We start from the raw sequence: 23,603 nt of genomic DNA, 5'->3' as shown, positions 1-23,603 counted from the left end.
TTTTTTTATTTTTTTTTAATATTAAATTGTGTTTTTTAATTTTTTTTACATTTTGAACACTTTTATTGCTGTCACAAGGAATGTAAACATCCCTTGTGACAGCAATAGGTGGTGACAGGTACTCTTTATGGAGGGATCGGGGGTCTAAAAGACCTCCGAGCCCTCCTTTGCACTTCAAAGTATTCAGATCGCCGATAACGGCGATTCTGAATACTGTGTACTTTTTAAAATCCGGCGCCATTGGCAGCCGAGAAACCCGGAAGTGACGTCATGACGTCGCTTCCGTGGTTTCAATGCGGAGACTGAATCAAAGCCGCTTACGGCTTAGTGTCAGTCTCCGCCTGGACGATGGAGGCGCCGGATGGAGGATCGGGTCTCCCGGTGGGACGGGAGGCCCGGTCAGAGCGGCGAAAGGCGGCGGGAGGGGGGGATGTCCCCTCCCGCTCCTCCGGCATAACAACCGAGCGGCTTTTAGCCGCATCGGTTGTTATGTTTGGATAGCCGATCGCCCGCTCTAAACAACGGTACCGGGATGATGCCTGCGGCTGCAGGCATCATCCCGGTATAACCCCCGAACGCCGCCTCGTTAATCGCGCGATAAAAAAATTGACGGCGTTAACGTGGGTTTGCGTTAACGCCGTTAATAGCGCGTTTAACTGACAGCACTAATTAATTTGTGTTATTTTAATCTGTCTGGAGTTCAGCTTTAAAGCTGAACTCTGGCCTTCACTTCAGTCTTGCAGAATTGTACAAGCTTCTTTACTATACTGAAGATTTCTTACCCTGATTTTACTGCACACTCTGAGCTTCTCATAAAACTTGCCTCATTTCCTGGCTGGAAGACGTCGGGGTTCATTTGCCCATTTCTTTCCCAGCCCTTTCATTCACTGGATTTCAGTTTGTTCAGTCATAGTCTCAGCAGCACATGTTGGTATAACCGAGGATGGTCTGCATAAAAATGCAGTCTGCTTGGGACCATCCACTTCTTCAGACTGACATCCGCTCATCAAGGCATTGTGATATTTGCATTACTCCTCCCAAGAGACAGCCTGTTTGCTTGCATCATGGCCGAGGGCTCTTGAAAGGTATGTAGAGGCAGGGTGCTGTGATGTTTTCAGGAAGTTGTGTACAGCACTGTTCTAGCACCTCCCAATAACCATGATCTGCATTGCATAGGGAAGCACAGAGACCCTGTGATGTCAGATAAGGTATGTAATGAAAACAGGTTCTATTTAACAATTTCTTCATGATGACAAAAATGTGAAGGGGGGCAGTAAAAGCAAAATAAACTTCATCTTTATATTGCAATCTACATTCAATACAGTAAAACCTTGGTTTGAGAGTAACTTGGTTTGAGAGCGTTTTGCAAGACAGGCAAAATGTTTTAATACATTTTGCCTTGATATACAAGCGATGTCTTGATATAAGAGTAGCGTCATGTTACAACTGAGTATAAAAAAAGAAGAGAGGAGCCTCTAAGTGTAGCAATATGTTTACATTTAATGAAGGTACAACATTTAGCAACTTATTGCTACACTTAGAGGCACCTCTCTTCTCTTTTATACCCTGTAAAAAAAATGCTTTGATATACAAGTACTTTGGATTGCAAGCATGCTTCTGGAACAAAGTATGCCTGCAAACCAAGGTTTTTCTGTACTTTGTGGTAAGTTCAGCTTTATAAGAAATTCTGCATCTTTTTCATTTTTTTTCTTCAAAGGAAGTTTATTATATTGCCCTTTACTGCGAAACAGACAAGGTCCATACTTTCTTCAGATTTAACTGTTTTTGTTAGAAAAGCTTGTATTTCAATAATTCTGATACTATTCTGTATACCAGGGGTTGGCACCTTGGACACTCCAGCTTATGCGATGCTACAAATCCCATAAGACGTTGCAATACTCTGATAGCTACAGACATGACTCTCAGATACATGATGGGATTTGTGGTTTCACCACAGCTGGCATGCGAGGTTGCCTACCCCTTTGATACTAACCCATGTGTATTTCAGTTAAGGTTGTGATTATTGGTCTCCTCCTTCTCTGTTTGCAGATTTATATCGGAGCCATTATTCCTTTAGGAGCGGCAGAAAAAGATGGACGACTTCGTGCTGCAGACGAGCTAATCTGTATTGATGGTGTGCCTGTGAAGGGAAAGTCCCACAAGCAGGTCCTGGATTTAATGACAAACGCTGCTCGTAATGGTCACGTGTTGCTTACCGTGAGAAGGCAGATCTTCTACTCAGGTTAGACTCTTGGTATACTGTTCAGTGTAAAGAATATTTGTGAACATGGATTATTTCATTTTTGTTGAGTGTACTTTCTGAATGTTATCTCATCAAGAGGTAAAGCTTACGGAATGATTAGCCCCACTAATCATGTCAGGGTTTTCTTTTAGGGTACTTTCACATTGGGGCGGCGGGTCCATTAATGGTAAAGCACCACTAGTTTTAGCGGTGATTCACCATTGTTTTAGTGGCACTTTTTGGCCACTAGCGGGGCGCTTTTAGACTTACGTTGTACTCTCTTTACATTTTCAGTTTTTATTAAAATAATTATTGGTAATCCTACAATGAAGGTCCTCCTTTTATAGAGTGACCATTCTTTGCCCTGTCACATGTCTTCCAGGTAGACTAAAGGCACCCATGATAATTTCTTTTGTTCAGGAATAGTTCATTGTTGTCACTATCTGGAAACCCACCCTAAAAACATGTCATACTGCTTCACTAAAGCGAGTGCTTGTAGACAGGAAGTGGCTGAAAGAGGCTGAATAGAAATCAAATGCAATACGATGAATACAAAAATTTGAAAGCAGTCACATAAAAACCATACCACTGCATAATGTGATACATGGCGCTTTCACAGGATAAATGTCATCCAAATAGTGTTGACATTTTAGTGTACACTAAATAAGGAATATTGTTCAAATTGATGAAAAATGGCTAATAATCAGAGTTCTCAGGGGTGTTTTGTGTTCGATAAAACAAAACATCATGTATTTTTCAGCACACTTTTCAGCTAGCCAACAAATAAAATTATTACGCTATCTAACAATTTTTGCTAAAAACCACACTATTTCATCAAAGCCCCTCTGTATAGTGCTGTTCTAACTAGTGCAGGATTTCTCAACTGGGATTCCACCGAACCCTATGGTTCTGCAAGAAGTCCTCCTGGGTTCTGCCGCAATCTACCTGTCAGTCACAGGCAGCTGACAGGTATATTGCATACCTTCTGCCAACACATGCAGAGCTAGGCAGGAAAGCGTCTGTAATAGTACTAGCCGTGTCACTCTGTTCCCACCGGCCCCTCCTGTTCATCCCAGGTGCTTGTATGTGACATTACCTGAGATAGACAGGAGGGGGAGAGGGGTCAGCAGGGAATAGCACGCCAAAAGTGGACTCATCACAGCCGCTTCCTTGCAGTGCTCTGCATATGAAGAAAACTGGTACTGTACTGTGCCCTTGTACAATGTAATGTGCCCAATGTAATGTTCCCTGTGCCTATGTAATGTTCCCTGCTCCAACGTAATGTGGACTGCTTTCCTCATGTAGTGTGCCTTCCTTTTTATATGGTTCATGCAAACTGTCATAGACTAAACAATAAATGGAAAGTAGTTCAAGTGGAGTTTACCTGATTTGAGATGGGTTAGTTCACTTAAACAAATTCTCATAAGGAGGCAATGATATAGTGGTCTATGAGAACATATCATGCAAATCAAGTTCTAATATAAAATATTATATTGTGATGCCGTTGTATGGTTAATATGTGTCATGATATTATTCAGTATTTCATTTCACCTCACTTTTTTATATATTTGTTCATATTTACATATAGACAAAGCTGGCCAACATAAGTGGCAGGGACTGGGACAAACTATAACTCTGCCAGGGATGCTTCTAATGATCACCTTGTTTTCACATAATTTAAATCTCTCCCATTGAAAGAATACACTGTTGCTGTTCATTTTGGGGGAATTGCTTCAAGTGGTAGCTGGTATATTGGTAACTTATCAGCTGCAGCAATTAACTTGAACTCGGGATATTTCAGACCCCTTTTTGTGACTCCAGAGTGGATAATAAATATGTTCTTTTGGCCAATAATTAAAAACTTATCAAATTAAATTTTACATTAGTGAATATATATTTTTGTTAATTTTTTTTTTTAATTTTTTACTTTTATTGAGATTCAGCATGACAGTCAAATGAATTACAAAAACATATATTTTTCATAGTATCATAAAGATCTACATAAACATATTTTTGTTAATTTAAACCAAACAATGTAGACATGTACTTTGCTTTTCTGCATATCCAGGATAGGTATGCTTTGAACCTTGACTGGTCCTCTTTTTTTTTTTTATACTGTTTTATTGTTTCCTTTTATGGCTCACAACATCTTTTCATCCAAGGCTGTCTTTTTTCTCTGTTCTGTGGCAAAGCTCTCCTTGTGACCTTTCTGCATTGCTCACTGCAGTAAGCTGCTTGGAGACTTTCAGTGATCTGCTCAATAAAAGGAATTGTGATGCATTGTTCTTGGCTGGTATATGTTATAGTGCCTCACAGATTAAATCAATGTAGCGAATTTTCCAAACCTCATATTCTGAGCAGTATGTCTGCTGATGAGAAATGATTTTGCCCAGTGGGAGCCTTAAGGTGTCGTCTACGCTACTTTTCAGAAGATGGAACATTTTGGAAAACATCAATGTAATTATCTCCTATAAACAAATGGGATGCTTTGCCAAAGAAATTGTCTTCTGTTTATTAAGAAACATACATCTTGTGGTTGTAAGCAAAAATGTTTGAAGTTTTCTGCCCGATTACATTCAGTAAGTTTGTACTGAAAAATTGCCCCAACGTAATCTAAAAACCCAAGCTCAAAAGGCCACACATTTAGACTGTAGATTTTATCTTTTTTTGTCTTCTAGATGTGATCAACATATTTTACAAAATAAAAGCAATACATGTAGCCTTAGTACTTTTGGATTGTTTAGGGCTCATGCATACGGACATATTTGCAGGTGTACAGCGTAACATTCCCCTACATTTGTGAATTCTGGGAGCCACAGCTGCAGCTTATTCCTGCCAATATAAATTAATTACAAACTACTCTGTACACAGATATAGTTGTGTAAGGCCAGTACTTGCGTTCACACATAAAAGCGTATTCTTTCAAATGCAAGCCTTGTGCATTCAGTAATATATGCCCATATGCTTGCAAATGTAAACAGTGGGCCGGATTCAGGTAGGGGTGCGCATTGTTACGGCGGCGCAGCGTATCGTATTTACGCTACACCGCCGTAAGTCAGAGAGGCAAGTGCTGTATTCACAAAGCACTTGCCTCCTAAGTTACGGCGGTGTAGCGTAAATGGGGCTGGCGTAAGCCCTATTAGAGATAGAATTCTCACACTGAACATTTTTTCTCAAAATATTAAAATGGACCTGAACTCAAAAAGTGAAGATTTGCTATGTTATAAAGAACAATTAGAAATGCCCTTTGCCCGAAATTCCTCCTGAAAAATTGCAGTGTACTTGTGAGGGCGCTTAGTCAGTTCTATACCTATAGCCTCATAGCTATGTATCTGCAGCATGTGATCTAAGGCTGCTAGTCTTAGAAAGATTGGAGTGAGTTTTAGTAGTGTCACTACTGTGCTGCTCGTTATTCTCTTTGCTGGAGGCTCTGTCATGAGAAAGCAAAACCCTGCTTCTACCAAGATGGCTGCCTCCAAACAAAGAAACTGCAGAACAAGGCACGGTAAGTCAATAATGAGGTAATATCATCTGCAGGGAGACTAGTGCCCCCTGCCTGTCTCTTTTTTAGAGGCAGCTTCTAGAGTTCAGTTTCTCTTTAAGTTAGCAGACCTCAGGTGTTACTTTTGGAAAGTCAAGGTTTACTTGAATTTTTCTAAGAATAATGTCTTTTTCTTATGTTGCCAGCTAATTTTTGTTGTGCATTTGCTCTTTCAGACATGTTGTTCTTCTATAAACTTTTTTCTTATCTCGTGCCGGGCCATTAAATTACCTTTGAGTGGGTTTTGAGGGCTTACCCAGCTGAGGTAAGCAATGTTGGAACAGAGTGGAAGGGGATGGAGAGGTATGCAGTGTTGGAATAGGGTGACAGGGGATGTAGAGGTGAAAGGAGTATCAGAGAATGTGTAAGTGAGCAGTGTTGGAGAAGGATGGCAGAGGATGCATAGATGAGCAGTCTTGGCAGAGGAAGGCAAGAGATGCAGAGGTGAACAATGTTGGAAGAGGGCGGCAGGAGATGTAATGGTAAGCAATGCTGGAAGGAGGGTTGCAGGGGATGTAGAGGTGAGAAATGCTGGAGATTGTGGCCAGGGATGCAGAGGTGAGCAGTGTTGAAAAACAGTAGCTAGGGATGCAAAGCTGAGCAAAGTTGGAAGATAGTGGCAGGTAATGCAGAGGGTAAGTAGTGTTTAAAGATGGTGCCAATGGCTGCACAAGTGAGCAGTGTTGGAAAAGGTTTGCAGATGAGAAAAGTCTTGGACAATAGTGGCAGTGGTGAGCAGTGTTAGAAAAGGAGTGCTGGGGTGAACTCTTAAGCTGAGGGCATGCACTCGCAGTGTCTCGGAAGCTGACTGTCAGGAGGAAAGACTATTCACTGTCCACTCTGCACCTGCGGCAGTGGAGCAGTCTCACGGTTTACAAGACTAGCACAGAGACCGGGGAAGTTGACAGGTGTATGAATGAGGGGGACGACCTATACGGAATTACATACTGTTAGAGCCTTCTGTGTATGTCCCTTAGGAAAGTAGATCAGAGGTGCTGGGATCCTTAGGATTCTTTGTATGATTACTTATATCCTTGTTATTGTTATCAAATATTGTGGTAATGGTGTAAATGTAGAGTATGGAAATTTTAGGCTGGCTGCTTGTACACACCTTCACTGTCACCTAGGGTTGTGGTAAGGATGAGTAATCCAGGTTTGAAGAGCTTTACCATAATATTCAAGTTCAAACACAAATGTTCACAACATTAACATGTTTTAGGGGATGTCACTTTCCCACCTCCCTCATCAATGCTTGGGAAAATTAAACAGTATGGGCCAGATTCACAAAGAGATACGACAGTGTATCTACAGATACACCATCGTATCTCTGACTTACACTGGTCCTATCTATGCGCCTGATTCATAGAATCAGTTACGCATAGATAGGGCTTAGATCCGACAGTGTTACACTGTGTTACACTGTCGGATCTTATTTTCGATTTAAAAATGGCGCCGGGGGCGTTCCCGCTGATTTACCTTGAATAATATGTAAATCAGCGAGATACGCAAATTCACGAACGTACGCGGACCCGACGCAGTCTTCTTACGACGTTTCCGTAGCGGCTTTCCCGTCGTATACTTACCCCTGCTTTTATCAGGCGCAGCCAATGTTAAGTATAGCCGGCGTTCCCGCGTCGAATTTGAATTTTCTAACGTCGTTTGCGTACGCCGATTCACAAACAAGCGCGTCGCAAGTCACGCTCACGTTGAAACCACTGACGTCCTAGTGACGTCAGTGGGAGCAATGCACGCGGGGAAATTCCCCGGACGGCGCATGTGCATTTAAATCGGCGTGGGAACGCGCCTGATTTAAATAGTACATTTCCCCTAGCGGCGGAATTTGAATTCCGCCAGGGGATTTAGGATCCGCCGCCGCAAGTTTGGAGGTAAGTGGTTTGTGAATTAGCCACTTGCCTCTCAAACTTGCGGGAGCGGATCTTAAATCACATAGATCGAGCGGATCTATAGATCCGCTGATCTACGTGAATCTGGCCCAACATGTATGAGCATCCATAAAGGTAGATGAACAGGCAAAAAAAATGCTCCAAAAATGCTCCTCTCCATTGAAATGAATTAAAAGCACTGTAAAAACGCCTTACCCTTTCACACTGAGGCACTGCAAAAAGCCCTAAAACTTTAGGGTCTTAGCGGTGCTTTACCAGCACATTGGGATTGCAGAGGAGGCTTCGCTCGAATAACGCTCGAAAAATGCCCCAGTGTGAAAGGGGCCTTACTGTTTGAGCATAGAAAGCTTTGGAAGAAAATTATTAGGCCCAATCTTACAAGGTTGACAACCACTGGTCTACTTCTCCCAGCCTTTTAGTCATACATTTTATAGAATCACATACCTTCCTACTTCGGACTTAAAAATGAGGGACACACGAGGGGGAAAAAGAGGACATACAGCATGCTGCTCACGCTGTGGCGATAAGTGGGTGTGACTAAGGCTGCTTTCACACTGCTCCGTTGCAAAAACACGTTATAAACACATGCTTTTTTGCTACATTCTAGATGCATTTTATGGTTGCCTAAACCTGTGATTTTAAAAACTGCACGAAAGATGCAGCACGCCGGACTATCCTATAGGATTTAAAGGTAAACACTTTTGTGTGTTTTTAGCAAAGTAAAAATGCAGGAAAACAGATTAGTGTGAAAGCAACCTATGGTACACTCAAGTATGGGGGGGATCTGAACCTACATGCAGTATATACCACATATGCATATGTTGCATTCCCGGTATTCACAAAATACTTCTTACCTACAGTAGCACAAACAAGAGTTGTACAGACATACAGTATCTAACAAAAGTGAGTACACCCCTCACATTTATTTTATTTATTACATTTTTTCATGTGACAACACTGAAAAAATTACACTCTGCTCCAATGTAAAGTAGTGAGTGTACAGCTTGTTTAACAGTGTAAGTTTGCTGTCCCCTCAATGTAACTCGCCACACAGCCATTAATGTCTAAACCACTGGCAACAAAAGTGAGTACACCCTAAGTGAAAACATCCAATCTGGGCCCAAAGTGTCAATATTTTGTGTGGCCACCATTATTTTCCCAGCACTGCCTTAACCCTCTTGGGCATGGAGTTTGCAGAGCTTCACATGTCTTCCACTCCTCCATGATGACATTACAGAGCTGGTGGATGTTAGAGACATTGCGCTCCTTCGCCTTCCGTTTGAGGATGCCTAACAGATGCTCAATAGGGTTTAGGCTGGAGACATGCTGGGCCAGTCCACCTTTACCCTCAACTTTTTTTAGCAAGGCAGTGGTCGTCTTGAAGGTGTGTTTGGGGTTGTTATCATGTTGGAATATTGCCCTGTGGCCCAGTCTCCGTAGGGAGGGGATCATGTTCTGCTTCAGTATGTCACAGTACATGTTGGCATTCATGGTTCCCTCAATGAACTGTAGCTCCCCAGTGCCAGCAGCACTCATGCAGCCCCAGACCATGACACTCCCACCACCATGCTTGACTGTAGACAAGACACACTTGTCTTTGTATTCCTCACTTGGTTGCTGACACGCATGCTTGACACAATCTAAACCAAATACATTTATCTTGGTCTCATCAGACCACAGGACATGGTTCCAGTAATCCATGTCCTTAGTCTGCTTGTCTTCAGCAAACTGTCTGCAGGCTTTCTTGTGCATCATCTTTAAAAGAGGCTTCCTTCTCTGTGGACATGTTATTCTGTGGACATATTATTGTCCACAGGTTTAAACTATTAAATGATTGGCCGGTGGACATGTTCTTGTAGCATGTGGACATATTAATTGTCCACAGGTTTAAACTGCTTCAATAGCCATATTATCCCCTGATGAAGTCATGTGACGTGACGACACATGTATGGATTGGAGCATTAGGTATACCAACATCCTAACCACAGCAGGAGGAGCTCGGTACTCGTGGATGCAGTACATGACCATTATCTGCCAAATGTGAGTTTTATTTTTGTTTTATGATTTTATTAAACGTTTTAAACGGGGGAAAAGAGGCTTCCTTCTGGGATGACAGCCATGCAAACCAATTTGATGCAGTGTGCGGCATATGGTCTGAGCACTGACAGGCTGACCCCCCACCCCTTCAACCTCTACAGAAATGCTGGCAGTACTTATGCATCTATTTCCCAAAGACAACCTATGGATATGACAATGAGCACATGAACTTAACTTCTTTGGTCAACCATGGCAAGTCAGCAGTTGCTGTCTATTGAAATTGTTATGGTGCAATGAACTAATTGTTTACCATATTTAAGGATTATTAGTTTTAATGCTATACCCAGTGAGCGCAGCTTCTTTGTTTTTGTTCCTTGTTATCAATTTTTCCAGTGGTTGGCAGCTGCACAGGGGTTTTTAGCTTATTTAATATTTTCCAGCGTGACATATCCACATATATGGCTGATAGTCTTGGCACTGACGGAACTTTATGTATGTTTGTCCTGTTAAACTGCTGTATGGTCTTGGCCATCGTGCTGCAGCTCAGTTTCAGGGTCTTGCAATCTTCTTATAGCCTAGGCCATCTTTATGTAGAGCAACAATTTTTTTTTCATATCCTCTTTGTGGAGAGCAAACACCTCCCCTTTCCCCTGCTGCACTGCTGAGTTCATTGCTTACCCTGGAATTTAGGAGTTGCTTTCCCCTTCTGCACTGAGTTCACTACTTACACTGGAATAAAGGACTGGGCAGGGCTTAGCGACAGAGCCCGGGGCAAGGGACTGAGTGTGGTTACAGGCTTCTATTAGCGGCACCATGCTGACAATGCTTTAAAGGATGGGTGCTAGCTTGAGTGGCAGCGGGACACCGCCTGGATCTGCGGGACACTGAGACTGTATTAGAATCCAGAGACAGTCCTGCAGAATCCAGGACTGTTAGGAGGTATGAAATCAGTGGTACTCTGCTTGATACAGGGTCCCAGATGAAGCAAGCTCTCTGTCAGTTTGTTGCTCACAATAATTTTCTGAAGCTTCACTTTAAAGACACAAGCAAAAATGCACACATTCAGTGCAGCGCTGTAAAATTATTGGGATAGGCAAAGAGGGAAAGGGCAGGCTGCTCAGATGCCACAGATGATATAAATCAGAAACTTCTGTAATAGACGTTTTTTATGTTGATCGCCTTCAATTGACCAAAGCTGGTAGGCAGGGAGATGAGAATGAAAGCTCATGCTGCTGACCTAACAGCAAACATGAAAGGTTGTGTGCAATGCAGATCAATGGACTTGATGGAAAGTTGGTTACTATCATAACATAAACAAAGGGAATATCTGAATAGTGGACATTTTGGAAAAGAAGCAGCAGCACAGTAAGCTTGCAAGTCCAGTCACGCAACACTGTTCCCAAAATAATTTTATGTTTTGAGACAGAGCTTTCTTTTGGTGGTATTTAATCAATACTGTTTTTTGTTTTTTTTTTGCTATATAAAGGAAAAAAACAGCAGTCATTTTGAAAAAAGAAACCAAACATGTTTTCTCTTAGTTTTTGTTATAACATTTTGCAAATAAATAATATTTCTTCATAAAGTTAGTGCCGCCTCACACTACAGCGACTTGGGATCTGACTTGTGTCGCCCCAAGTCACACGACATGAGAAATTCCATTGAAGTGAATGAGAGCCGTCTTAATGTACACTACTGAAGCCGCTCTGACTTCAGAAAAGGTTCCTGTACTACTTCAAGGCAACTTCTAGGCAACATGTACCCATTGGGCTAGATTCAGGTAGATTGTCGCAATGTTGCGGCGGCATAGCGTATCGTATTTACGCTACGCCGCCGTAAGTAAGTGAGGCAAGTGCTGTATTCACAAATCACTTGCCTCCTAAGTTACGGCGGCGTAGCGTAAATGGGGCCGGCGTAAGCGCGCCTAATTCAAATGAGGATGAGGGGGCGTGTTTTATGTAAATGGGTGGTGACCCGACGTGATTGACGTTTTTTACGAACGGCGCATGCGCTGTCTGTGTACATATCCCAGTGTGCATTGCTCCAAAGTACGCCGCAAGGACGTATTGGTTTAGACGTGAACGTAAATTACGTCCAGCCCTATTCGCGAACGACTTACGCAAACGACGTAAAAAATTCAAAATTTGACGTGGGAACGACGTCCATACTTAACATTGCGTATGCCTCATAGAAGCAGGAGCAACGTTACGCGGGAAAAGCCTTACGCAAACGACGTAAAACATTTCGCCGTGCGCATGTACGTTTGTGAATCGGCATATCCAGGTCATTTGCATATTCTACGCTGAAAACGACGGAAGCGCCACCTAGCGGCCAGCGTAAATATGCACCCTAAGATAAGACGGTGTAAGAGACTTACGCCAGTCGGATCTTAGGCTAATTTCGGCGTATCTTGTTTTCTGAATACAGAAAGAAGATACGCCGGCGCAGCTTTGAATTTACGTGGCGTATCTATAGATACGCCGGCGTAAATCAATGCTGAATCTAGCCCATTGTTTTCAATGGAAGTTGCCACCAACGTCGGATCACTGTCTTAACTGAACTTTACAGGAAAAGAAAATAGTTTACTCAGACAAACCCCTCCCTCCCACAGAGCTGATTATTCTGTGATTGGCCACAACCAAAGTCGCCTGTCTTGGAGGCAACTTTAAGTCGCGTTGTAAGTTGCTCCAAGTCATGATGAAGTCTCCTTGCAAAGTCGCGACCCCGCGAGCCACTATGGTGTATATATGTATATATATATATATATATATATATATATATATATATATATATATATATATATATATATATACAGGGCTCAAAGTCCTAAGCCACTAGCCAGGCCTTAAGATTTACTCGCCACCAGTTGCCCCACCCAACACCTCCCCTGCCCCACCCCTAAGTCCGCCCCTAAACACGCCCTTGTAAATTATCTCATGAAATTACACTGTTAAATATTTTAAGCAGAATTAATTTCCAAAAATAAATATTAATAACTTTAACAATAGTAACATAAAGCATATCAGTACCCATCTGTGTAGCCTCAGTGTGCCCCATCAATGCAGCCTTACAGTGCACCATCAATGCAGCCTTACAGTGCCCCATCAATGCAGCCTTACTGTGCCCCATCACTTGCAGCCTTACAGTGCCCCATCACTTGCAGTATTACTGTGCCCCATCAATTGCTGCATTACTGTGCCCCATCAATTGCCGCATTACTGTGCCCCATCAATTGCCGCATTACTGTGCCCCATCAATTGCAACATTACTTTGCCCCATCAATTGTCGCATTACTTTGCCCCATCAATTGCCGCATTACTGTGCCCCATCTTCACTTCAGACTCACCTCACACAAACACTGGCGCCGCTTTGAGCCGAGGCTGCAGCGCTCTCCTCCTCCTCTTGTATCACACACACAGCGTGCATCTTATGCTGTGTGTCATGGAGCGGGGTTTGTGTTTGGCGGCACTGTGTGATAAGGTCCCGCCCCCCTAGACGACTAATGTGATAGGCAGAACACCGATTCAATCTACTATCACATTAGCTGGGGGGCGAGACCTTATCACATCGCGCCGCCAAACACAAACCCCCAGTGGCGTCACTAGGGTTGGTGTCACCTGGTGTGGTAAAACACCCCACCCCTCCCCCCATCGTCTAAATAACTATGTGCAGAGTGCCCCTCGCCCCCATATACCCCCTCCTAGCACAATTCCTCGTTCTCCTTCCCTCTCAGCACAAATCCCCCCCAATATTCCCCCTCTTAAAAATCTTCACCCTCATATGCCCCCTTCCAGTACAAATACCCCCTCTCAGAACATTACTTCCCCTCCATTTCCCCCTACCAGCACAAGTCATCACCCTCATATACCCCCTTTCAGCACAAATCCCCCTTCTCAGTACAAAATGCCCCCCATATCCCTCGTCCCAGTATAAATCCCCCCCAAACTCCTCCTTATACAAATTATTTTACCCCCCAAATCCCCCCTCTCAGCCCAAATCATCCCCCCCCATCTCCCTGCACAGATCCCCCCTCTCAGCCCAAATCATCCCCCCCATCTCCCTGCACAGATTTCCCCTCAGCAGAAATCATCCCCCATTCCCCCCTCCCTGCACAGACCCCCCCTCTCAGCACAAATAATCCCCACATCTCCCCTCTTTCAGTATTGAACCCCTCTTCTTGCCCAAATTCTCTTATTCCCCCAACCAAGCCACCCTCAGCCGAAGACTTACCGGTTATCAGTTACCGGGTCCTCAGCGATTGATGGCTAACACTTTAGCAGCTCCCATCTGTCCCAGCCGGCTGCCTGCATGTTAGCAGTGTCAGAGCGCCGGGAGATCTCTTTCGAGTGTGTGTCGGCATTTGCTGACATCTCCTGCGGGGTGTCCCCGGGTCTCCAGCGCAGTGATGGCTGACACTTTAGCAGCTCCTATCTGTCCCAGCCAGCCGCATGTCAGCCGTGTCAGGGCGCCAGGAGATCTCCTTCCCAGGTTCCTCCTCCCGTCCCATCAGAAGACACGCCAAAGCAGAGGAGGAACCTGGGAAGGAGATCTCCTGGCGCCCTGACACGGCTGACATGCGGCTGGCTGGGACAGATAGGAGCTGCTAAAGTGTCAGCCATCCTTGCGCTGGAGACCCAGGGACACCCCGCAGGAGATGTCAGCAAATGCCGACACACACTAGAAGGAGATCTCCCGGCGCTCTGACACTGCTAACATGCAGGCAGCCGGCTGGGACAGATGGGAGTTGCTAAAGTGTCGGCCGTCGCGATCGCTGCGCTGGGGACCCGGGGACACCCTGCAGGAGATGTCGGCAAATGCCGACACACACTGTAGTAGCCCACTCGCTATCACACCCGAGACTGAAGCCCCGCTCTTGCCCCTGCAGTACCGGCCCCTGGTGTCATCGATCTGGCGCGTGTCACCTGGTGCGGTCCGCACCCCCATAGCAACGCCGCTGCAAACCCTGCTCCATGACACACAGCGGAAGATGCCCGCTGTGTGTGATACAAGAGGGGGAGAAAGAGAGAGCTGCAGCCTCGGCTCAAAGCGGTGCCAGGGCAGTCCAGCCCTGCCGTTCTCTGTGTCCTTTGGCTGACAGTTTCCTGGCTGATCGCTTCAGCCAGGAAACTGTCAGCCTGGTTCACCCCCGCTCCTCACTCGCCCTGGAATAAATTCCACTCGCAAAAAGGGAGCAAAAGAGTGAAATTTTGAGGGCTGTATATATATATATATATATATATATATATATATATATATATATATATATATTGTACAGGACGCTGTGGGTCCTGGAAGGACGTTATATTTCCCCTCTGTTTGGACTGTGGTGCCTTTAAGGGAATGGAAAGGGTAAATGCACCTGTCTAAGGAAGTCGTTTAAAGCAGACAGGAAGTGCAGGTGAGAGAGAAGGAGTGTAGAGGTGTCCAATGCATGGTGAATGGTGGACAAGGAAAGCTGTGGAAGCTATGAAAAGCTGTGAAAGGACTTGGCAGTGTGTTGCCTGAAAGCCTGCTACTGAAGGACTTACCTGCAAGGACTGTTTAACTGCGATAGCAGTTCTGAGCTGTACAAGTCGGTAAGACTGTTATTTATTTTGTTTTTGCTGCTGCTAAGCCATTTAAGTTTAATAAACCTCAGTTTTGATTTAAAAAGCCTGTGTCCTGCGATCAAGCTGGTCCCCCAAACATTACACTGGTGCTCGAATGCGGGCAGGACAGAATAAGAGGCATAAGAAGAGAAAAAAAAAAAAAAACTTTTTTTTTTCTTTTTGCATTGGACTTTATATTGAACTGACATTTAAAGAGACAGTACATTGAATTTATGTCCTGGGTTAAAGCTGCACAAACATTGAAAGTTGAAGCAATGGAGGAGCTAATTAAACAGCTGACCTTGGCTAACATGCAAGCGCAGACTCGCCATGAGGAAGCTAATCAGCGCTTAGCAGCCCAGCTGGAGGCATAACAAACTTACCACAAAGAGGCGCTGGCTCTGCAGCAAGAAAATACTCGCCTGTTGGCGGCCCAGCAAGCGACGCAGCAAGGGGTTATGCAGGCTCAGGTGACGGCTTTAAAGGAAGCGGTGCAGCAGCTGTCTCAGGTTCGGGAACAAGCGGCTGTTGCCCCTGGCAACCAGGTGACTGTGAGGGCAAGCCATTTTCTACAGAAATTGTCCCTGAGCGATGATGTAGAGGCATTTCTTGCTACGTTTGAGAGGACAGCGGAGAGAGAAGGATGGTCTCAGGACCAGTGGGCCGGCCTCATTGCTCCTTTTCTCACTGGAGATCCTCAAAAAGCCTACTTTGACCTGCCACCAGATGATGCTAAAGACTATCAAAGGCTAAAGGCAGAAATTCTGGCTCGTCTGGGGGTGACTACGGCCGTTCGGGCCCAACGTGTACACCAATGGAAATATCATCCAGATCGGCCACCCCAGTCTCAAACGCATGACCTGGTGCAACTAGTAAAAAAATGGCTGCAGCCTGAGGTGTTGTCTGGCCCCCAAATCGTGGAGCGGGTCGTGCTGGACCGATACCTGAGGTCCCTGCCAGATGACCTTCAACGGTGGGTCAGCCATGGAGACCCCAAAACAGCAAACCTCCTTGTTGAGATGGTGGAACGATATACAGTGGTGGAGGACCTGCTCGGACCTACCAAGCGCATAGGGCCCAGTCTGCCACGGCCTGTTCGACCAACTGCTGCCCTTCGAAAGGATGTTCCAAGGAGCCCTGGGACAAACACCCGGAAGGTCAAGAGTCACTCCCGGTACCTCCTCAGCGTTCTGTTCCTGTTCGGAGAGGAGGGGATGTACAATGTTGGCGATGTCATTCCTGGGGTCATACCCGGACACACTGCCCACTGCAAGAGGAGCCCATGGAATGCGGGGTTCTTCGGAGGGGGTCTTTTTGTGCTCATAAAGTGTGCACCACACACCTTGACCTGGATGAGGAAAAGTTTGAGTGTGAAGTCCAAGTGAACCACCTCCCTGCCCGGGCTTTGTTGGACTCTGGAAGCATGGTAACCCTGGTTCATCCTAGAGTGATTGGGAAGATCGGTCCGGTAAGAAAAACTTTACGGGTGGTATGCATTCACGGGGACACTAGAGAGTACCCGCTCATCACGTTGTCTATCTCCTCAGCATGTGGCACTGTTACTCAAGAGGTGGGGGTGGTAAAGAACTTGGTGCATGATGTTATAATAGGACGAGACTGTCCATTGTTTACAAAACTGTGGGAACAAGGAGAACAGTTCAGAGACTGGAGAGAAACTAGCCCCCCTGTTCCTGCTGCTGAGAGGGATAACCCTGAACTGACAAATGTTAATGTGGACCCAGATGAGGAAAATGCTAATGATTGGGTTAATGGTGATGAAAGTAGTGTTGATACTGTTGAGGATGTCAAGATATGTTGTCCACAGACCTATCAAAACCCTAAGGGGGAGGAGCCTTCCCCACTTCAGGTAATGCTGGGGGAAGAGGATGAGGAAGTGGCCTCTACCCCTGCGCTGCCGGATTTGGGTGTTCCCCAGGGGGCATTTGGGACTGCTCAGATGCAGGACCCCACTTTGGCCCATGCACGGGAACAAGTTGTAGTAGTAAATGGGGTTCCCCAAGAGCCAGGTGCGAATGAGAGGTGGCCACACTTTGCAATATATAATGAATTGCTGTATCGGGTTACCAAGGAGTAGAGCAACTGTGGTAGAGCAACTGTTGGTACCCCAACAATATAGACGAAAGGTTCTGGACCTGGCCCATGACGATGTGTTAGGGGGACACCTGGGAGTTGAAAAAACTGAGGCACGGATCACCGACCGGTTTTACTGGCCAGGTCTGAAAGCAGAGGTAAAGAGATACTGTACCTCTTGTCCCACCTGTCAGTTGACTGCTCCGGTGACTCATTTTCGGAGCCCTTTGGTCCCTCTGCCCATAATTGAGGTCCCATTCGAGAGGATAGCCATGGATATAGTGGGTCCCTTGGTAAAGTCAGCTCGAGGTCACTCCTACATATTGGTGATTGGTGACTATGCCACCCGATATCCTGAGGCGCTACCCCTGCGGAATACCTCCTCAAAGGCCATTGCCTGGGAATTATTCCAGATGTTTACACGGACTGGTTTCCCCAAGGAAATACTCACAGACCAGGGTACCCCGTTTATGTCAAGGGTTATGGCCGATGTCTGCAAGCTGTTCCGGATTAAACAGCTACGCACATCGGTCTACCATCCCCAAACGAACGGGTTGGTGGAACGCTTTAATAAGACCCTTAAGTCTATGCTCAAGAAAGTAGTACAAAGGGATGGGAAAGATTGGGACTGCCTGTTACCAGCTCTCCTGTTTGCTATCCGGGAAGTGCCCCAGGCCTCCACGGGGTTTTCGCCCTTTGAGTTGGTATATGGGCGGAGACCTCGCGGACTTCTTGACGTGGTTAAAGAGAAATGGGAAAGTGAACCTGTTCAGCATAAGAGTGTCCTGGAATATGTCTCCCAAATGCAGGAAAGGATCCAAACCGTGATGCCGCTAGTCAAGGAGCATTTGCAAAAGGCCCAGGAGGCTCAACGACGAGAAGTCTTTTTCGGAGCTCAAGTCAGCACTGTGCCAACACCCTGTCTTGATAGCGCCCAATTTTTCTGAAGAGTTCATTGTCCAAACTGATGCTTCCGATGTAGGATTGGGAGCTGTATTATCACAGGTTGTTCATGGTGAGGAGCACCCAGTAGTCTTCCTCAGTAGGAAGTTGACACCAGCGGAGAAAAACTATGCTATTATTGAAAGAGAGTGTCTGGCCATTAAGTGGGCTCTGGAGTCCCTCAGATATTACCTCTTGGGGAGGAAATTTAGGTTAATTTCTGATCATGCCGCTTTAACGTGGCTAAGGCAAGGTAAAGGGACTAATGCCAGGATTACACGTTGGTTCCTGGCGCTCCAATAATTTAAGTTTGTAGTGGAGCATAGGCCCGGGAGACTGCATCAAAATGCAGATGCCCTCTCCCGAGTCCATTGTTTGAGCTCCACTGTTGCCTCCACCTCCTTGGCGTTGGGGCACAGGGGGGGGATATGTACAGGACGCCGTGGCTGGGTCCTGGAAGGACGTTATATTTCCCCTCTGTTTGGACTGTGGTGCCTTTAAGGGAATGGAAAGGGTAAATGCACCTAAGGAAGTAGTTTAAAGCAGACAGGAAGTGCAGGTGAGAGAGAAGGAGTGTAGGAGTGTCCAATGCATGGTGAATGGTGGACAAGGAAAGCTGTGAAAGCTGTGAAAGGACTTGGCAGTGTGTTGCCTGAAAGCCTGCTACTGAAGGACTTACCTGCAAGGACTGTTTAACTGCGATAGCAGTTCTGAGCTGTACAAGTCGGTGAGACTGTTATTTATTTTGTTTTTGCTGCTGCTAAGCCATTTAAGTTTAATAAACCTCAGTTTTGATTTAAAAAGCATGTGTCCTGCGATCAAGCTGGTCCCCCAAACATTACAATATATATATATATATATATATATATATATATATATATATATATATATATATATATATTTGAAAATGTATCAATCCTGATGTATTGACATCCTATCGCATTTCTTGAGGCCCTAAAATGCCAGGACAGTACAAATGACCCCTTTTTGCAAAGTAGACAGTCCCCAGGGTATTAAGTGGTATAGTGAGTTTTTTAAAGTTGTCTTTTTTTTTTTTTTTTTTCATTGAACATGTTATTTTTCACGGCATTGGCACACTTAGGATTATACCTCAAAACACATTCTGTTATGCACCCGAATGTGGAGATACCACATGTGTGTGTGTGACTTTTTCACAGCCTAGATGCATGGAGGAGACCAAAATATAAGGGGCGCCCTTGGGCTTTTAAGGAGCATAAATTATGCATCTAATTTCCTGACTACCTACCTTATTTCTTGAGTCCCTGAAGTGCCAGGACAGGAAAAACACCCACAAAATGGCCATTTTTGCAAAGCCATCTCCTACTGCCGAGACTGTCACCACAGGCGGAGAATTCCGGTTACTGCACTGCGAATGATACCTCTCCTGGAAAAGCCCCTCTTGGACATATAAATCTTCCAATTAGTGGGAATGTCCCTAATTATTCCATGAACTCTATCAGAAGTGTCCATTACTAGGCTGCTTTCTTGGCTTCATTTTATCTTATTGTATAAAACTTTTGGTTACTACTCTAAGTAAGGACTCTACCAGAGTTTGTAATTATTGATTGGTCTTTGTGGAGCAACTAATGGATTGATTCCTGTGAATTTGCTTGTGCCTCTGTTTATGAGTTTATTCTCCACCTGTTTTCCCTATTCTGTACGTTTGAAATAACTCGCCATAAGCTCCTGAAGAAGTGTTTCTTTCAATAATGCGCAACATGTCGAGCTGAGCTTTACATGATACCTCGCCTTCCATAAACTATATGCGTTTATATACATACCAGTAGGAAGTGACCTTGGTGTCCTCCTTTTCAATACACTGTACCTTTTAGGTTATAGGTGGTGTATTATGAATTCCTGTCTTAGGCCCTTCTAGGAACGGCCATTACTGTCATTTATGTTTTTTTTAAACAATTTTGTATGTTTCTCCTTCAATAAATTAATTTTTTTTAACTGTAATACGCCTATAAAGTCCATCATCTGCCAACTTCCTTTTGATGACACACGGACTGGTGTAAAGGTAAGCGGGGACACTGGGATGGGTGTGGCGGTGATCAGAAACACTGGGACTGGTGTGGTGATGTGACAGTGATCAGGGACACTGTAACTTTTGTTGCAGTGATCAGGGACACTGTGATTGGCGGAACGGTAAAAAAGGGACACTGTTTCTTGTGTGGTTGTGGTAAGGTACACTGGGACCAATCACAGCAGCCCTGTACACCGATTTATGATATGCTGTGTTCAGTGGGCACAGTGGTCAGAGATTGCACCGAGGAGATGGGAACAAAATATGGTAAGTATAACTGAAGGTACAGTGAAACAGAATCCTGGAACTTCCCCCATTGGTCTCACCCCCCCCCCCCCTACAGGTTGTCACATTTGTTTTTATTATATAGAGCTTATTATACCCCGCAAAAGCTTTTTTTGTTTGGCCGTAAATTGGATGCTAGCTGCCCCAAGTGTGGGGAAACAGAGGGGGGTATAATCCACATGTTTTGCTGCTGGAGGGAGGTACTTGGAATTATAGACCAGGTATTTGGGAGGGGGCCCAATCCTGGATGTTAAGTTTTGTGCCTGGGCTTGGTAGAGGGAGACGAAAACTCTGGAAGTAATCAAGTCGCAATTCTTGGATACTTGTTTCAGGTAAGGAAACTGATAGCTCAGAGATGGCAATCGGTCCTGCGTCCGTCCAGTAGAGAATGGGAACGCGGTATGAATGAGACAATTTTGAAGGAAAAGTCGGTATATGTTAGACAAGGTGGCGTAAAGAAATATGCAGAGATTTGGAAACCCTGGTGGGATATAAAAGGATACCCTCCCTAGAGGAGAATGTAGGATGAAAATGAGAGAGGAATTTCCTGTACAAAGTCAGGGAAGGAAGAAGAGGTGGAAAAGGTAGTGGCATCAATACATAAATAGGGAGGGAATAAGGATAATAAAGACAGGATGTGACATAATGAAATGGGAGTGTAGTGTAAATTAGAGTAAAAAGTGTTGGATGGGAGGGTGAATTTGATGGGTGTGATTGTGGAGGTTGAATGGTTGGAGTGGGGGCGATGGGGGAGGAGCTTGGAGTAATCAAATGAGGGTTGAGTGGAAGATACTAAAGCCTCGTACACACGATCAGTCCATTCGATGACAATGGTCCGAAGTTGACCGATGAAGCTGACTGATGGTCCGTCGTGCCTACACACCATCAGTTAAAAAAACGATCGTGTCAGAACGCGGTGACGTAAAACACAACGATGTGCTGGAAAAAACAAAATTCAATGCTTCCAAGCATGCGTCGACTTGATTCTGAGCATGCGCGGGTTTTTAACCAATGCTTTTGCATACTAACGATCGGTTTTGACCTATCGGTTAGGCGTCCATCGGTTAAATTTTAAAACAAGTTCCTATTTTTTTAACCGAAGGTTAAATAACCTATGGGGGCCTACACACGATCGGTTTGGACGGATGAAAATGGTCCTTCAGACCGTTGTCCTCTGGCTATCCTATCGTGTGTACGCGGCCTAAGGCTCTCCATTGAATAAACACTCAAGAAGCTTGTACCTTATATGTTTACCATTTTACTCTTGTGTTTTTATTTTATTTATTACATATGTAGATTGTCAGGGGGTTGGGGGAAGGGGAGATTGTTGTTTTTATGGAAAGATGTTTAATGATTTTTTTTTAATAAAGTGAAAAGTGAAAAAAAAAAGATTGCGCCGATGCACGCTCCAGGGAGTATGCACCAGCGGCCAATGTGGGAGGACATGCACATGCAATGTGGGATGTCCACCCACATTGGTATTGCTCCCATCTGGCGATTTGATGTGAGACAGTAAAGGCAACAGTTTTCTGTCTCTGGGGGCATATTCATGTTATTAATGACCATCATTAATATGACATACTGAAAATCAAACTTGGTCAACTTAATAAATAATAATAAAACATTTTTTTTTTAATTGCTCAAAGTGTATGTCCAGCCAAAATACTTTTCTAAGAAATAGAGTGGGGAAGGATTAAATCTCCTGCCTGATTTTTACTGCTTTCCAGGGTTATTTTAGAGACATTTATGTTTTACCGGACAGGATGTGAGAACTCTGAACCAGCAACAGACACGTATTAAGATGTTGTGTGGTAGTATTGTCACTTGTAATGTGAATTTGTGTGCTGTATGGTAGGAAGTAACAAAAGCAGTAATCTTCCCCATGAAAGATGGACCATGACGGTATTGCAACACAAAAAAAGGAAATGCCCGTTGCCAGGCAGACCTTACTCAATTTAAATGTTTTTCCATCATCTGCATGTTGGGCCATTGGAGCCATGAAGGCCTGTCGTTACCTGTAGTGAGTGCCATGTTTGTCCACCTGCCATGCCCATTTGTCCACTTTGTATGCTCCTGGTGGGTGTGGTGGTTGAAAAAAAGGTGTAAAATATCTGTCTTCTCATCTCTTTTATGATGGTAATAATATATCATTTAAAGCAGGATTTTATTTTATAATTTTCTTTATTATTAAATGGGTTCCCAGGAGGGGTCACAATCTGCTAATATGCACAGTATATTAGAACATTATGGTTGACCTACCTGTCAAACAATGTCCTTCAGTGCTGCACTTCTGTCAAAGATGCTTTTGTCTTCTCATGATATTCCTCTGTTCGGCTTCTTGAATGGCCAAGCTTCAAAGATGTCACTCCAGTGCATGTGCACAGGAGTCACTTACTCAAGGCCCAGAGGCGTGCTGTAAATGTATGCTAAGCTCTGCATGTGTGGCTCAGTGTATATTACCTTTAATGGGCAGGTGGAAGCATTGTGACAGATGAGACCAAAAAGGGTATTTTCTGCCATAAAAACCATGACTGTCAGCATTTTTTTAAAGTTTAATTTCACTTTAGAAACTACTATAGGTTAATATATAATTATAAGTAATATTTTGGTAATGCATTTATCTAATTCAAGTGTTTTGATATCCAGGTGAAAGCACTTATTACTCTCTCTATGCAAATTTCAGATAAAGCGCAAGAGGAGGAGGAGCCACAGCATACAACTCCTGCACTTAATGGCTCTCCCAGGCTCAATCGCATTGATGTATCTGCAGCTCCAAAGACACCAGCAGAGGCTTATGACATTGTCTTACAGCGCAAAGAAAATGAAGGCTTTGGGTTTGTCATCCTGACTTCCAAAAACAAGCCCCCTCCAGGAGGTGAGGAACTCTGCCATGTGACTTTTGGTGATGACAGCGGTCTTCACCCATGAG

At 44.5% G+C, this 23,603-nt stretch overlaps 1 protein-coding gene across 2 annotated transcripts in view; it reads left to right on the top strand.

Annotated features, from left to right (window-relative positions):
- Positions 1 to 23,603, top strand: part of MAGI3 (membrane associated guanylate kinase, WW and PDZ domain containing 3) — a 501,439-nt gene that overhangs the window by 392,218 nt on the left and 85,618 nt on the right. For both annotated transcript variants that reach the window (XM_040337467.1, XM_040337468.1), the window contains exons 14-15: positions 2,050 to 2,242; positions 23,358 to 23,549. In XM_040337467.1, coding sequence (XP_040193401.1) covers positions 2,050 to 2,242; positions 23,358 to 23,549 — 385 coding nt within the window. The remainder of the gene's footprint in view (positions 1 to 2,049; positions 2,243 to 23,357; positions 23,550 to 23,603) is intronic.

The sequence above is a fragment of the Rana temporaria genome, chromosome 2 (genome assembly GCF_905171775.1).
Source record: "Rana temporaria chromosome 2, aRanTem1.1, whole genome shotgun sequence".
Lineage (NCBI taxonomy): Eukaryota > Metazoa > Chordata > Amphibia > Anura > Ranidae > Rana > Rana temporaria.
Note: the sequence above shows the minus strand (reverse complement) of the source record. Positions and strands in the feature narration are given on the sequence as shown.